The sequence below is a fragment of the Clupea harengus genome, chromosome 22, assembly GCF_900700415.2.
Source record: "Clupea harengus chromosome 22, Ch_v2.0.2, whole genome shotgun sequence".
Lineage (NCBI taxonomy): Eukaryota > Metazoa > Chordata > Actinopteri > Clupeiformes > Clupeidae > Clupea > Clupea harengus.
The window spans coordinates 800,914-817,879 of record NC_045173.1 but is presented as its reverse complement, the minus strand read 5'-3'; the positions used below and the strand labels follow the sequence as shown (position 1 = coordinate 817,879).

Here is a 16,966-nt window from a genome sequence, read left to right as displayed (position 1 = left end):
ATCCTCACGTCTAAAGAGCGCGAAGCTCCAAAAAAAAAAAAAAAGGCGGACAAACCCCATACATGGTCGTATGTGTACCTAAAAGTTGTTTGTTTGACTTTTTTTTCTATTAGAATTTTTCAAAAGTTGCAAAGAAATAGACACGTAAAAACCCCGTTATTGTAACTGAAAAATACGTCTGAGGGGATTTGCGAGGTGTCTGAGCCAGATATCTTATGTTAGCATGCTACAACCCACAAGGTAAACAGCTCGCTAGCGGCGTGATTGGTTTGTTGACCTGTCAATCTCACTTTAACGTCTCCGTTATCAACACAAGCCCATGCGCCATTCACCTCCTCCGTCATCCGTTGGATCAACGCATTGCAGCGCAACAGTCTGAGCCAGGCATAATTCTACATTTACACAGGCTCTGAAATGAGGGTCTAAACTTAGCTGACAGAAACGTAACCATGTGTAAAATAAGGAAATACAATTTTTTTGTATATGCAGCTACTATCTCCTTTTGGAAATAATGAATTCTCTTCAGAAAATGGAAAATGGCCATGGAAAGAATGCTCCAACATTTACATTTAGTCATTTAGCAGACGCTTTGATCCAAAGCCACTTACATTTAGTCATTTAGCAGACGCTTTTATCCAAAGCCACTTACAAGGATGTATTCACATTTACATTTAGTCATTTAGCAGACGCTTTTATCCAAAGCCACTTACAAGGATGTATTCACATTTACATTTAGTCATTTAGCAGACGCTTTTATCCAAAGCCACTTACAAGGATGTATTCACATTTACATTTAGTCATTTAGCAGACGCTTTTATCCAAAGCCACTTACAAGGATGTATTCACATTTACATTTAGTCATTTAGCAGACGCTTTTATCCAAAGCCACTTACAAGGATGTATTCATTCATTTAGTCATTCAGCAGACGCTTTTATCCAAAGCCACTGACAAGGATGTAGACAAATCTGTTGGCTATCACCACCTCAACACCCCCTCCTCCGTACTCATGTTAGGACACATACCACTACCAGAGACAACAACAGAAACACCTCAAGATATACATACAAGATTTGGCATATCTCAGTGATAGCTCAGGTTAATTCATTTACATTTACATTTACATTTAGTCATTTAGCAGACGCTTTGATCCAAAGCCACTTACAAGGATGTATTCACATTTTTACATTTACACTGATGGCACACTGCACATCAGGAGCAATTAGGGGTTCAGTGTCTTGCTCAAGGACGCTTCGACAGGGAATCGAACTAGCAACCTTCTGATTACTAAACTCCAACTTGTCCTTATGAGCATTTCTCTGTCACAATACACTTCATGAATGTGCTCTAAGTACTACTCTACTGATATTACTATACAATACACTTCATGAATGTGCTCTAAGTACTACTCTACTGATATTACTACACAATACACTTCATGAATGTGCTCTAAGTACTACTCTACTGATATTACTACACAATACACTTCATGAATGTGCTCTAAGTACTACTCTACTGATATTACTATCCAATACACTTCATGAATGTGCTCTAAGTACTACTCTACTGTTATTACTATACTGTACACTTCATGAATGTGCTCTAAGTACTACTCTACTGATATTACTATACAATACACTTCATGAATGTGCTCTAAGTACTACTCCCCTGCTCTATTACTATACTGTACACTTGGTGGATTGTATACATATTGTAGCTTGCACTTATTTTATTTTAGTTTACACTGTGTTCAGATAACTAAGTAAAAACTGAGTTAACTGTGTTATTCATGCATGCCAGGAGAAGACTACTAGCCACAATGATCAAAAATCTATTTTCTGTTGGACAGTTTTTAACTAGAGGCGACACTAATGTATTGCGTATTTTAAGGATTGCAGTTAAACCTTTGAATTCAGTCGACTCATCGAAGATACAAATAGTTAACATTTGTCACTGAGATCACTGACAACATCACAACATAAAAAAAACTGCCAAAGAAAGTACCATTGCTAACTGTAGCACAATCATATTATATTTTTTATTAATGAAAGTTATTGATACCCAATTCAATGTTCCCTAGCTTCACTCCGTGTCCCAGGAGCTGACAGTGATGATGAGACGAAGACCCCTTCTCCTTCACCCCATCACGGTCGATCACGCCCACCCTCACTCATCGTGGATTCCTCTTCTGAGTCAGACGAGGGTGATGCTCGTGGAGAGGTATGGGATTTTCTGGTGTAAGGTGGACTCCTGCAGAATGTTATTCAGAATGACTTAGCCTTAAGGAAGGATAAAGGGACTTATGAGGTCTGAGCACATGCTATATTCACCCTATTCAGGAATATTAACTATGGTTAGAGTATTTAGCCAATGTTTTTGTCCAAAGCCACTTACAAAACATTAAAAAAAGATATTACAAAAACAGATAAAATAAAAACAAAAAAGCAGCAATACAAATAAAAGGAAGGGGTCCAAGTATCAATCCCTGAGGTACACCAGTGGAGAGTTGGTGAGATTTTGACACTTGTCCCTGCCATGGCACACTGAATGAACGTCAACTGAGCTACGATTCAAATCAACTTTCCCCAAAATTCCCTGTTCGGACTGCAAAGAGAGGAAGATGTCAGGGTTCACTAAACCAAAACTAGATTTGCATTTCTTGAAGGGAATACCTGTGCATGCAAAGCAAAAATAAAAAAAATAAAAATATAAAGAAAAAGATTTGAACATTTAACGCAATTCAAGACATGCAGAGAGAGAAAGACGACAGAGAATTTAGATAAAAAGGAGGAGAAAGAGGTGTGTAAAGACTGATAGATATATGAAATATATAGGGATAGAGAGAGAAAAGGAGAGACAGTATGAAGGTGGTAAGGCCATGAAGATAGATAGATAGATAGAGAAACAGACTGAGAGAGAATTCATGAATGAGAAAGAGGATATACAACTTAGAAACAAAGAAATTCAAGTTAAGTCAGATATTAAGTAGTCAATGTGGTGGCTATGGTGTTGCTCAGGTAGTTTGGGTTATTGCTATGTTGGTTGCTAGAGTGTAGTTATAGTAGTGTATAGTAAAAACTATTGTTTTTAACTTTGAACACGGATTCTGTCCTACTACAGATTTCTAATGGCCATCAAGGCGGACTCTGCTGGAAAGGCATATTTGTTATATGTGTTGCACGTAAAGTGTGAAGGGACTTCCATTTTGAAACAGGGACGGAGATGAAAACGCAGAGGAGAAAAGAAACTGTCTTTTGGAGAGGGAGATACTTTGGAGGGAGCTAATGACTAGGTCAGCCGGTCGGTCGGAAGTTAGAACATGGTGTGCAGCACGTTGGGTTGGTTATTAGTTGAAGTGCTCAAGATCTTTGATGGATTGGTTGTTTGGATAATGGGTTCCATTCATCTGAGACCACAGTCAGGTTTAGATCTAGATCTAGTCTGTAAGGCCTTTACTGCCTATGCGTTGAGGCACCATGCTCAACACCAAAACCATCCTCTGGTCCTCTGCAGATGTTTGACATTTATGTGGCCACTGCTGATTACAACCCCACCTGCGCTAACAAAGAGACGATAGCACTGAAGGAGGGACAGTATGTGGAGGTCCTGGACTCCGCCCACCCCCTGAAATGGCTGGTGCGCACCAAACCCACCAAGAACACACCATCCCGCCAGGGCTGGGTTTCACCTGCTTACTTAGATAAGCGGCTGAAGGTAAGTAATGTAATGTTAAGCTATGAGTGTGTTGTTGTGTCCTCCTAGTCCCAGTATTAGTATTAATAGTATTATTATTTCCAGTAATAGTTCCAGTTTTGTAACATATTTATATATATATTGATGTTTCTTCATCTGGGAACTGTATAGCTGTCCACAGAGACAGGGGACCCGTCGGAGGGAACTGGAGAGGAGGTGTCAGAAGGGGAGTACAAGAGGAAGCTCTGGTAAGTCTGTCTGAGATATTATTCTCACTAAAACATCGAAATTGCGTGATAGTTTGAAAATGAAGGGGCCGTTTACATTGAGGCGCTTTTTTCCCCTCTAGAAAGTTGTTTCTCATAGGAGCAACCTGACCAGGGAAAAGCCACACTGTATTGACGCGCCTCACATCTATTAGAGGTGCAAGCAGAAAAGGCACAAGCAGAAAAAAACCTGAATGTTAAAAAATGTTTATGGGTAACAATGGGTTGTTACTAAGCTACCTGTCTATGCTATACCAATTAGCTAGCTATCTAACTAATTAACATATCATAGCAGCAACACATATGCAACCAATTTCCACCGCTCTGGAAAGCGCCTTGAGACAATTTTATTGTTCTGGCGCTATATTAAAAAAAAATTGAATTGAATTGAATTCTGATGTCCTGTTGTCCACTCTTTAGTCAGCTGGTCCAGGAGATGATTAACAGTGAGAAAGAGTATGTGAAAGATGTGTCCTGTTGTCTCTGGTCCAAGATATGATTAACAGTGAGAAAGAGTATGTGAAGGATGTGTCCTGTTGTCCACTCTTTTAGTCAGCTGGTCCAGGAGATGATTAACAGTGAGAAAGAGTATGTGAAGGATGTGTCCTGTTGTCCACTCTTTAGAGTATGTGAAGGATGTGTCCTGTTGTCCACTCTTTTAGTCAGCTGGTCCAGGAGATGATTAACAGTGAGAAAGAGTATGTGAAGGATGTGGAGTTCGTCTCATCCCACCATCTGAAGCAAATGGAGAGGGAGGACGTCCCGCCGGAAACTGCAAGCCAGAAGGAAGCCATATTCAGAAACATTGATGACATCAAAGCCTTTCATAGCAGGTTACTAGATATGCATTACATTTTACATCACAGAGAGGATTACAATGAATCAATATTCTGTGCCCCTGAAATGACCAAGGTTAGTTTCCTACATAAAAGAGCTGAACTTCCCTTTGTCTATTCATTGATCTCTGTTTCTATTAGTCTTCATTATCAGTGCTATCCCCTGTTGAGTACGATTTTAGTATATAATAACAGCAATGTCTGATACGAGGAAACTCTGTCTAAACTCTAACTGCTTCCTTCTTTCGTTCAGCTCTGTTCTTCCTGGCCTTAATGAGTGCGATACAGATGACGATGTAGCTATGCACCTCCTGAGAAATACTGAAGGATTTGAGAAATATCTACAATACTTTGTGGGTCAGTCCCAAGCCGAAGCGGCCATCAGTGAGAAGGCCGTTCACCAGTATTTCAAAGTATGTATTAACCCTGGTCTCATCTCGCACGACCCCCTTCACATGGAGCTCTCATGCACAAACATGTTCAACCACACAATGCCTGGAGACTTCTAGCACATTTCTAAACCTCTGTCATGAAAATAATGATTAGCCTTCTTGATCAGACTTTAGCATCTCATGCCAGACTTGGGCCCCATGGAATTAGATATAGTTGAGGTGTTTAACAGACAATTGTGTCCAATAGCGACTTATACATTTATACAAGCAACAAACATTAATTGAATTAATTAATTTATAAAAGATACCTTCATAGTTGGAGGCGTTTCCCAGAGTGTCCTTAACTCAGATATACATTCTCTATGAGATACTTTTGTAAGGTTGGCTGTAACTTTATTGGTGTCATCTCTGTCTCACTGAGATTTGAAGTCATCGACCTCAGTCCTGTCTCAGGCTGGCATTCAAATAAATTAATCTCACATCAAAAAGTTTGATCAGGCTTCGTCAATCTTATGGCAATAAGCATTGGAAGTTTGCAACCTTGAAAACCTAACCTAATAAATTACAGTGTCCGATTTATATTAAGCATGTCGCCAACCATATTTTATTAGTCTACATTCAAATGCTTAGAAAACAATGTGTATCGGCTGTTATGTTTAGTTATGTTAGCGAGTATATTTGTGTAAAATCTTGTGATATTACTCTACCCTGTCAGTCTACCTTGAAGTCTATCCTTCTGCTTGTCAACAAGTACATGTGTACACTGTCCAAAGGGGGTCTCGAAACATGATTTGTATTTACGACAGTGGTGTAAAAGTGAGCTACATTCCGCAAAAAATACCAATTCTCACATAATGAGGTTTGAATGTTAATGAAATTGCCGGTAGATTGTAGTAGCTTTAGACATTATAAGGGACATCATATTTAAGGTGCCTTTATTTTGATCTTTTTATTTGATTGATTTGATTAGTAAAAAAAAATCTTTAAATATGCATTAATTAATTAATTACTTTCAGTAGTACTGTTGAGGTTTTTGTGATATGATGTACCGTGATCCATTCTTGTTCACAGTATGTATATGTTCATTTTCAGAAATACAGTGACAGTGAGCTTGCCCACATCGATCCCTCCGAAGGTCCTATTCTGAGTATAAATGGATACATTCAAAGACCAGTGGAGAGAATTCAGAAATACAAGACCTTACTCAAGGTGAATAGAAATATTGCCATTTAAATATGACAGCTACACTTTCATCTTTGTTCTTCACCTCAGCCTTGAGCATTATCTCATATGTATAACACATTTCTGTTCAGGAGTTGATCTTGAGCATTATCTCATATGTATAACACATTTCTGTTCAGGAGTTGATCTTGAGCATTATCTCATATGTATAACGCATTTCTGTTCAGGAGTTGATCTTGAGCATTATCTCATATGTATAACGCATTTCTGTTCAGGAGTTGATCTTGAGCATTATCTCATATGTATAACACATTTCTGTTCAGGAGTTGATCCGGAACAAGGCACGAAACGGACAGAACTGTTGCCTGCTGGAGGAGGCTTATGCCATGGTGTCCTCCTTGCATCAGCGGTCTGAGAACACTCACCATGTGTCCCTCATAGAAAACTACCCTGCAACCTTGGAGGCCCTGGGCGAGCCCATTCGACAGGTAAGCTAAAGTATCAACTAGAAAGCAGTTATCACAGGTGTAGCTGACAAAATATAACACACTTCTCAGGTAGAGAGCCGGGCTAAGAGGATATCCCATGTGAAAAAAGAAAGATCATGAACAATATGAAAAGAAAGTATATGCTAGTTCCTATACATGACCCATGAAGATATGTTATACAGTTGTATTGCACACCTGATGTTGGACCTGTTTTTGACAGGGACCATTCACGGTCTGGGAAGGAGCCCCTGGCGTCAGGACATCAGCCAGAGGCCATCACCGCCACGCCTTCCTCTTCAAAAACTACGTTGTTATTTGCAAACAAAAACGAGACACCAATGCAGACACGCAGGCTTACATCTTTAAGAACATGATGAAGGTGAACTGCTACCAGTGGAGTTGCATCTGGCCATTGTTATCTGCCCTGCTTTTGGCATGTTTGAACTGCCTTAGATGATGATGTTGCTGCTGCTGCAGCCAGGGCACCACTGGGTTTGATGCCATGATGTTCATTTGGCCACTGGGGCCTTGGAGCCCCACATAATCTGCCCAATTCATTTATTTATTTATTTATTTTCCCTGACAAACCAATATACCAATAATGTTAGTGGCAATGTCATTTATGCTGCTGGCAGTTCTGGTGTTGGTGGCTAGTTATGCAAGTAACGTTAGCTGAGGTTCTTGTTGATGAAATGAAGTTTGTTAATAAATAATCCTAACGTGAATGTTACGATGAGGTTTCCCGATATAACAATACAGACCCAGAAGGACATTGCCTTAGTGCCCTAAAAAAATGCCTCACCAAAGGCCAAGTGACCTTGTCCCTAAAATGACAGACTTCCTGACCTGGTTTCAACTATACAATTGTTTCAACATCCATATCTTATCTGAGGGAATTCTGTCATCTACAGCTCAACAATATTGACGTAAATGAGAGCGTGGAAGGTGATGAAAGAGCCTTCGAGATTTGGCATGAGCGGGAGGACTCTGTGAGGAAGTACACTCTGCAAGCACGTACTGTCATCATTAAGAACTCTTGGCTGCGGGACCTCCGTGACCTGCAGCAGCGCTACAGTCTACCAGCCTGGAGTAAGTGTCATCTACACACACATACACACACACACACACACACACACACACACACACACACACACACACACACACACACACACACACACACACACACACACACACACACACACACACACACACACACACACACACACACACACACACACACAGTGTCTGGGGCTTCTCTAGCTTTGTGTTAGTCATCAGATCAGATTTGACATTTTCAAGTAACCTTGTAATGGCAAAAGACACTATACATTCCTAAATATTGTTATATATATTATACAACATAACACAATGCAATATAATACTGTACCATATACTCTTTCACCAGGTCCGCCAGATTTTGTTGAGATTTTGGCAGATTGCACAGCAGAGCTTGGACAGACCGTTAAATTGGCTTGCAAAGTCAGAGGCATCCCCAAGCCCACGGTGGTGTGGTATAAGGGTAAGGACTATATTTCCTGTGGGTAAATCTATCTTTTTTTTTGCATAGACTTAAGAATTCAAGTCCCTCTCCTCTCTTGTTAGATGGCCGTGCAGTAGAGGCAGACCCTCATCACATCATCATAGAGGATCTTGATGGCTCGTGCACTCTGATCCTGGACAACATGACCGCAGATGACTCAGGCCAGTATATGTGCTTTGCTACCAGCTCTGCAGGCAACGCCAGCACGTTGGGAAAGATCACTGTGCAGGGTAAGTCATGGTGCAATGCATTCTGGGGAATAGATTGATTCAATCATTCGAATCTTTCCCAAAATGCATAATGAGATGCAAGTTTAGCGCTTTACACAACCACTGTAGGATCCGCCATGTCGTTGTTGTGACTTGCATACCATTCTGCATTTTCTTTCTAGTTCCACCCCGCTTTGTCAACAAGATTCGAAATGCCACTCTAATCGCTGGTGAGGACGCTCAGTTCACGGGCATCATTCAAAGTGCTCCAAGTCCTAAGATCAGGTAATCTAAAGCAATGAGCTCATTTTTTCTCCTACTTCTATGTACACAATCTTTAATTCAAAATATTAACACTCTGCATATTGCGTCATGGTCAGATGGTTCAAAGAGGGGCGCCTGTTAACCGATCAAGAAAGGTACCAGACGTACAGTGAAACCCGCAGTGGTGTCCTAGTCCTCATCATTAAAAACCCTGGGGAGAAGGACCTTGGACGCTATGAATGTGAGGTATGGTATTGCTCCAGCATCTTTGCAGTATTTGATGGTATTCTATGCCAAAATGAATCACTGTTCATGGCAGAAAAAAAAGCACATGCAGGTAGGATTAAAGTGCACTTGTTAGCCCGTTCAGTTGGATGATACCTACCAATATATATACGTTTTGTAGCCAGTAATATTTCTTTGATGTTAAGTATTTCTTCTTTGTATTAGAATACACTGCAATTGTTTTTTATTTTGTTGTTGTCTCCAGCTGTCTAACCGTCTTGGCAATGCCAGATGTGGGGCTGAATTGTGCCATGCAGTTGTAGCCAAGGCCAGCGACCGCAGAGGGGAGCAAGCCATTACAATTGAAGGTAGTACAGAATTATATATTTTTTTTTAAACAGACCCACTTTATCATGCCCCAACATCATATATTGGATTGAAGTTAATCCTTCTTCTTTCAAACCCTATTTCTGTTGCAGTCACTGAACAAGAGACCAAAGCACCAAAGAAAACCATTATCATGTAAGTTGCCAAAGTTGTAACTCAGTTGTAACTGTATTAAATGTAAATGAATGACCTAATTAACTAATTACACTCAATGGTAATTGGTCATTTTTGAAGGATTTTTTGAATCAACTCTATTATTCACCATTACCGAGTGCACCAGCTAGATGAGTCTGAAATCAAGGGGTGGAAGCACCAACCTGCCGCATGCAAAGCTATCAAGATGATGACGATGATGTCATAATGTCATGATGTCATGATGTCATGATGTCATGTCCAGATGTCATGATGAAGATCTGATTGCTAGTGCTTTCCCTTACATTGTGTGCCTTCTTCGTCCTCAGAGAGGAGACCATCACCACTGTGGTCAAAAACACCCGACTGAAGCGTCACATGTCCCCCCGCCGCACCTCGGCCATGGGCGTGTTCCGCTCGGAGACCTCCACCCCTGAGTCTCCCAGGCAGAGACGCCCGACGCCCAGGAAAGCCATTCCAACACTCTACGTCACGGAGCCAGACGGGGCCGCGGGGAAGAACCCCAAATGGGTAGAAGTGGAGGAGATCATTGAATACAAGGTTAATAAGTCCCCGAAGCTACCACGGAGACGGGGTCCTTCTCCTGCTCGATCAGAGAGAGAGCATGTCATTAGATCAAAAAGGTCCTCACAGACCAACCCTAATGCCAATAACAACAACAACAACAACAACAACAACAACCGTGTGGAAATCATTGAGGCGACTCCAAATGCTGGTGGAGAGGCAGAGGATAAACCCGAGGAAGAACCTCCATTTGTTGTAGAGTCAGAGCCTGAAATTGACAGATCTGTCTTCAGAGGTGCTAAAAGCTTGCCATGTGGAGGTCACACAGTCATCCTAGAAGACCTCCAGGACTATGTCCCACAAGATGGGGAGGCCTACGGGAGAGATGAAGCCCCGTCTACCTTGGATGTGACTCCCTGTGAGGTTTCTGTCATACAGAGAGACATCAGCGAGCCCACTGTTGGTCAGCCTGTGATATTGAACCTCAGGTGGCCTGTGGCTAAGCCTAAGCCCAACATAGGTTTCTTCAGCCGCTTCAGAGAGCATCTCTCAGGCGTCCTCTTTACCTCTGGACCACCCACATCCAGAAACCAAGAGGAACAGCGCTGCCACAGGAGTAGCGCTTGTGCCTCCGGTCAGCTCACTCGCACCGTAGAGGCATGCGAGAGCCACATTAACCTGGAGATCAAACCTCTTTATTGTTCTGAAATCCAAAAGAATGTCAAGGATAACCAGATGAGCTTTAAGACTCAAGTGTCTGCACATACTCGTGGAGCTGTTGGCGAAAAAGTGCCTTTTCAGATGATCAAGACAAATCTGAATCAGAAGCCTTAGCCCCGGGAGTCAGTCAGTTGAAATGCGTTTGTAGGGTTCTCTATTGCAGGGTCAGAGATCACATATCAGGACTCACAGTAGCCCTTTTAGTCTTAACAGGGAACATCTCTGTAAACTCTACTTTGAAGGGCATATTTTGACCTGTAGTTTGCTCCAAAAGGCATATCATTCCATTTCATGCAGCAGACCTTAAGAAAATCTACTTATTTTGGGCCCCCTTTAATTCCTCCGTGTTCAAAAGGCCCCGTGTCAGCTACCAGCTACCACGCTGTCCGTCATGAGTATTGGGTTAGGGTTTGAGTATGTCTGGAGAATAAATCAGGGGAAAAGGTAGTTTATTGCAGTATACACAGGTCCTTAGTCCTCAACATCTTGCAAAATGGAAACAATTGATAGTACTAGGTAAACAGAAATGACAGCTTTGGAATGATTGGCTGTCAAGGAATTGTACTTATTTAGGACTGTTGTGATACAGTTGCACAGCTAAATGCTGTTGTACTACAGAACACAGTTTGCTTTTTTTTCTCTAAAATCAACTCTGGAGAAGATAAATGGTAAATAAAACGACATTATCTGAGCGTGGGTGCAAACATCTGAATTGAAGTGTTATTGTATTAATATACACACCGGTTCTGAACCTGGGTGTTTTGAACACTCCTGATCTTTCAGACTTCAACAAATCCAATCAGTATTCAGTGTCCCATAGACTCTGTTTCCAGACTATTATAAATGTGTCTTCATAGAATGAGCGCCTTAAATCAATCATAATATGTTGCTCATGTAAACCAAGAAGAAAGTTTGAAAATACAATGAAATTTACATTTAGGTGGGTGACTTAAATGTCTGTTTTATTTTTTTTTCAGAAACAAGGCCTTTTATGTGTCATACCATTGTATTAAGGTTTGGGCTTGCCAAGGCAAATATTTACGATAGCTAAGAACCACACTGGGGCATGTTATCATACACTGCACTTCATGCTCAAAATGAGGAAGTTTTTATGTGTGAACATTTTTACCCAAAGTGAAAGTAGAACCAGAGAAATAGTTTGTGATTAATTTAGTGCAACAGAGTATTGGGTGGAGAAACACTGTGACGACGATTGCAGTGAAATCTCAGTGATTTTAGATTATTTATTTTAAAAACATGCTTTAAAGATTTGAATGTATGCATATCATTTTATTTAGTTACAGTTGTTGATGATATTTATGTAGACACCATTGCCAATCTCCACTATGTCCTAACCATTGGTGTGTGTGCACTCTTGCTTGTTTTATTGTATTTTCTTTTACTGGATCAAATTAGGACAACCTGAGTGCCTGTGAGTAAGTAGCTGTAAATGAAGATTTGCTCGTGTTGGAGTTTTGAGTAATAAATATCTTGCATTCATTCATCAGTATTCGTCAGCATTTGTGTCTTTTTTAATCACACCCACCTGCCACATTTGTGTCTTTTTTAATCACTCCCACCTGCCCTGCGACCCCCCCCCCCCCCCCCCCCCCCCCCACATTTGTTTAGGTAACCGGTCGTACAATATTGATTGATCTTGATTCTTGTACATATTTTAATGTAATTTCTTACTATTTCCTAGCAATTACAGGGAAATTGAGAAGAGTTAACTTAATATGGGTACAGTAAAAAAGTATTCGCCCCACTTGGAAGTCTCCATCTTTTATTCTTTTACAACACTGAATCATGGTCAACTTCATTACTTGATTAAACATTTTTGACACTGATCAGCAAAGAAAAATCGTTCACGTCAAAGTGATAACTGATCTCTGTAATAAGTAATCTAAATGAATTAAAAATATACAATATAAGCAATTAGAGCTCCAAGCGGGAAGAATGTTAGTTCATTTATATAATAAATTATAAAAGAATAATTTGTATGCGTTTTTCGTTGAACTGGGTCCACTTTATGAAGTTTTAGGACATAGATGAAGATCTTGTTAGATGTTTTAGATCAAATGTATGCAGATATACGGAAAATTATGAACGGGTTCAAAACTTTCTAGCACCACGGTAGAGTGCAAATAGAATTTTTAACCTTGCTTTAATGAGCTAGCTGTTTTTTATTTCATTTAGCCAGCTGGTAGATATAGGCTTAGATAGGGTAGATAACCTAGTTACAAATAACATACTGTAGTAGTAGCTAGCCAGCCAACTTGCTAACGTTAGTTTGTACAGTAGTAGCTACTGTACATGATATGATAGGGATCACAATGATGTCCCACCTTACTCTTTTAATACCTCAGCATGTCTGTCTTGTTTCAGAAACTTAGATATTTGCTGCTTTGTCTGTATAATGTCATCTTTTTTCCCTATTTCTTTTCACTTATAAGCGACAGTTCTGACAGAATTACATTTTGACGGCTCAATATTGAAAATAAATGGGTGCATACGAATTAACGTACTTTTACAGATAAAACCAAACAAGTTTGTAATATAATAGGGAGATATGTTTAGGCTTCATGTTGCAGCATGAGGAAAAATAAACTGACGGCAAGCATCATGTAATCAAAACAAACAATGCAAACACTTTATGATAACATGTCTTTCCTACAGAGGGGGGCGCTGTCATGGCAAAAAGTGGCCGGGCGCAAAAAAGAGCCCGGGTGATGTAATATTGGCTTTCGAACGACTCTTGAGTGACGTCACCCGGGCTCTTTTTGGATTTACCCCAGAGCATCTCGCATTATACTTCGCTACCTGAGACCAGCTTTCCTGTATTTTACCTGCAATAAACCAAGCAAACAACCATATGCTTGATCTTTGACTGTTAGGAAAGTTGTTGACTCACTAGTTTGTTAAAGTGTCAAAGTAAGCACATTTCAACAGGTTTCGCCGCTAGCATCTCGTTAGCGATTAGCAATTCCTCCTTTGGCTGCTTTAAGAAGGTCCTTAATGTTTTGTGATTAATAGACATATCCGACGGCACCCACAATTACATTTTCACAAAACAGTGAATTGTTTGCACCACCTTTAACTATAGAGCACAACGGGAGGAATTGCTAATCGCTAACGAGATGCTAGCGGCTAAACCTGTTGAAATATGCTTACTACCGGCAGGTGTAGCTAAAACGGAATACTTCATAGTTTAGGCACAATATTAAGCGACTAAAAAGTAGCTGATGGCTTTCGAAGACTCTTGAGATTGAGGCTGACTGATAGCCAAAAAGTGCCCGGGTTAGGTAGTGTCCGGGTTACGTAATGCTAGCTTTGGTATAGCAACTGTCACTCAAGAGTCGTTCAAAAGCCAATATTACGTCACCCAGGCTCTTTTTTGCGCCCGGTCACTTTTTGCCATGACATCGCAAAAAAACTGCTCCCAGCAAAAAAATAAATTTTTGCGCCCCCTTCTATATCTCCAACCAATATTTTGACATTAAAAAAAAAATCTAACATATGGGTAAAATGAGCCAAAAATCGAAAGAGGAAGGGGTACCTACCTCCTTGCTGTTGTCAGAACATGTTAGCACATTGAGGGGTATGGTTAGATTGTCATTTCTGATGGCAATACAGTGCCTCCAGTAAAAGGAGTGTCTGTGTGTGTGTGTGTGTGCTATGTGATGTGTAAATGCCCTGTGTGTGTGTGTGTGTGTGTGTGTGTGTGTGATGTGTAAATGCCCTGTGTGTGTGTGTGTGTGTGTGTTATCTGACAGATAAACCCCCTGTGCATGTGTGTTTTGTCAGCTCCAGGTCCAAGTGCTGCTTTACTACCTTCAGCATCAGCCCATATCCTTCAGTGAGCTCAAGAGGAACACCCTCTACTTCTCTACTGACGTCTGAGCCCTGAGAAAGAGACTACTGCAGCAACAGCCTCCTCCCTCCAAACTCCACAATCTCTTCTACTGCCCAGGCCCCAAACAGAGGAGGCCAGGCACCATCAACAGTGGAAGGACACAGACCCTGCACTTCACTCATTCATTGCATTTGTAAAGTCTTTGTGTTGTTATCTTATGTCTAGAGAGCACCCATCTCACGTCAGAAGAGGAAGAACTGGAGTGGAGCTCTCATCCGAACCGGTTCACACAATTACTCCTCTAGTCAAGACACCCTCCATCATGTGATTCACCAGAAGACCAGCGGGGAAATCAGGATCCAAAACGTCCAAACACTTGGCCCGAAAAACACCTGCCTTTACACTCCACTCTTTGTGTGTGTGTGTGTTTGTGTGTTTGTGTGTGTGTTTTTGTGTGTGTGTTTGTGTGTACGTGCGTGTTTGACACGAGAGGCCTTTGTTCAGGCTGTGGGTTCTCCATAATTATCCACCTGAGGCCGGTTACTGAAGCTGACACCAGCTTAAGTGAGGTTAGCTCCCCAGGATTCACATATGACATATTTTATAAATGATATTTGCTCAGTAGTTCACCATTTTGATTTACTTCTCTTTAGCTTTGTCCCTGAATTAGAGGACAGTGTGTGTGCGTCTGTGTGTGTGTGAGTGTGAGTGTGTGTGTGTGTGCGTGTATGTTTGAGTGTGTGTGTTTCTCTTGTGCACTTGTATGTGTTGTACTCTGGTTGAACCCTGAGCCTCTTGAAGGCAGTGACAGTTCTGTCCCCATTCTCTTCACATGCTCATGTTTTAGAGAGGGATGAGTCCATGCCAGACTGGCACTATTTATTTGGAATATATCAGTCAGTAAACCAAGTAGTGGTTATGGTAGAAAATATTTCATGTTTTGAAATGCACAAGTTAAAATCTGGACTTTAATCTAATAGTAATGTAGTGACAGAACATGAGACAGGGGGTTATGCAAGAAAGCCAACTATCATTATGGGTGAACTATAAGTATTTCAGTGTGAAGGAATGAGTCAATATTCCTCTCAACTACTGTGCGGGCCTGATCAATAGCTTGTGGAAATGGTTGATTGAAGCTATTGTTGTGTATTCCAGTTATGGCTCACATACCTTTTCAAACTATGATAATTTAATGTTATTTTTTTCCTTAAAAGCTACATTTATTACAGTAATTAAAGGCAAAATGTAAAGAACCTGTAACAGATTCACAAACTTTCAAGCACCACTGTGTGTAGTCATCCTCATAGTGAAGAACAAATGGCAAAGTTACACCAATATGCATGCAATAATAAGTTTCATTAAAATAGCCAGATTGGGGTTCAAAAAAATATAATTGAAAGGACCGAAGAGTTCTTAGAGGATCCAAAGATCCAAAGGATCATTGAGCTGTGTTGGTGACTTAAACAGCTAGGTGAGACAGTCCCATCTCTGGAGTAGATGTGTTGGTCAGCCTAGTTGCAGTCTCTTTCAGTTTAGTTTGGCTCTCAGAAGCAGTCAGTTCAGCAGTAGCCTCATTGAGCCGAGTCTCACAAGATGTTGCACAGGCTGAAAAAGAGATGGTGATGAAAAAAACAACACTTTCCAAGTACGTCTACTTAGTGAATACTCAATGTTACAGTAAATGAATGTATTTTTACGTGTTCAGACTTTGATCTGATTTGATTGAGTTGTTTCAGTTACCTGAGACATTGATGTTCTTTTCAAAGGACTTATCATTGTCACAATGCCCAATTTTAGCACCTTTCCTTATTTTCTGATAAAGTAAGAGAGATGAATCATTTCAAATTCAAATTTGAATGAATAAAGAAATATCTAAACTGCATACTCACAGATCATGTTACATCAATTTGTTCTTCACTCAGTAGCCTCTGTGATCAGCATTAGTACACATAATGTCTAAAATTACAATAACATCTCGTATAGAAACTAAACGCCACCTTAAAGGAGAACTTGAATCTCGGCATCCTGAAGAAACAGCACCCTACGGTCTCTTCCTCCTGTGGCATCTCCAGTGGGCCAGCAGATACAGGAGCCTTGGTGACCTCAGCCAGCGTCTCACTGAGCTCTGGGAAAAAATAGGGAATGATTTATATATCCGCCTCATCCAAACTGGTTAATTTATAGCAGGTAAAATCATGAAAATAGTTAGATCTAGTTCAAGTGTTGCTTCAAATATCACCATGCACTTACTCGCGT

The 16,966-nt window shown here is 40.7% G+C and overlaps 1 protein-coding gene and 1 long non-coding RNA gene across 2 annotated transcripts in view; one reads left to right on the top strand and one right to left on the bottom strand.

Annotated features, from left to right (window-relative positions):
- Window positions 1-12,364, top strand: part of obscnb (obscurin, cytoskeletal calmodulin and titin-interacting RhoGEF b) — a 108,980-nt gene extending 96,616 nt beyond the window's left edge. The window contains 16 exon segments of the mRNA XM_031560166.2: window positions 2,079-2,218; window positions 3,512-3,712; window positions 3,863-3,939; window positions 4,620-4,790; window positions 5,047-5,206; window positions 6,278-6,394; window positions 6,691-6,855; window positions 7,076-7,234; window positions 7,767-7,944; window positions 8,261-8,374; window positions 8,458-8,625; window positions 8,787-8,889; window positions 8,985-9,114; window positions 9,359-9,461; window positions 9,573-9,615; window positions 9,942-12,364. Of these exon segments, the coding sequence (XP_031416026.1) occupies window positions 2,079-2,218; window positions 3,512-3,712; window positions 3,863-3,939; window positions 4,620-4,790; window positions 5,047-5,206; window positions 6,278-6,394; window positions 6,691-6,855; window positions 7,076-7,234; window positions 7,767-7,944; window positions 8,261-8,374; window positions 8,458-8,625; window positions 8,787-8,889; window positions 8,985-9,114; window positions 9,359-9,461; window positions 9,573-9,615; window positions 9,942-10,971 (3,059 nt within the window). The 3' untranslated portion in view covers window positions 10,972-12,364.
- Window positions 12,365-15,908: 3,544 nt separating this feature from the next.
- LOC122128646 lies at window positions 15,909-16,702 on the bottom strand. The gene is made up of 2 exons (XR_006151537.1): window positions 16,451-16,702; window positions 15,909-16,315 (listed from the first exon to the last, which is right to left on the bottom strand). It is a non-coding gene; the product is annotated as an uncharacterized LOC122128646 (long non-coding RNA).
- Between the last annotated feature and the right edge of the window lie 264 nt (window positions 16,703-16,966).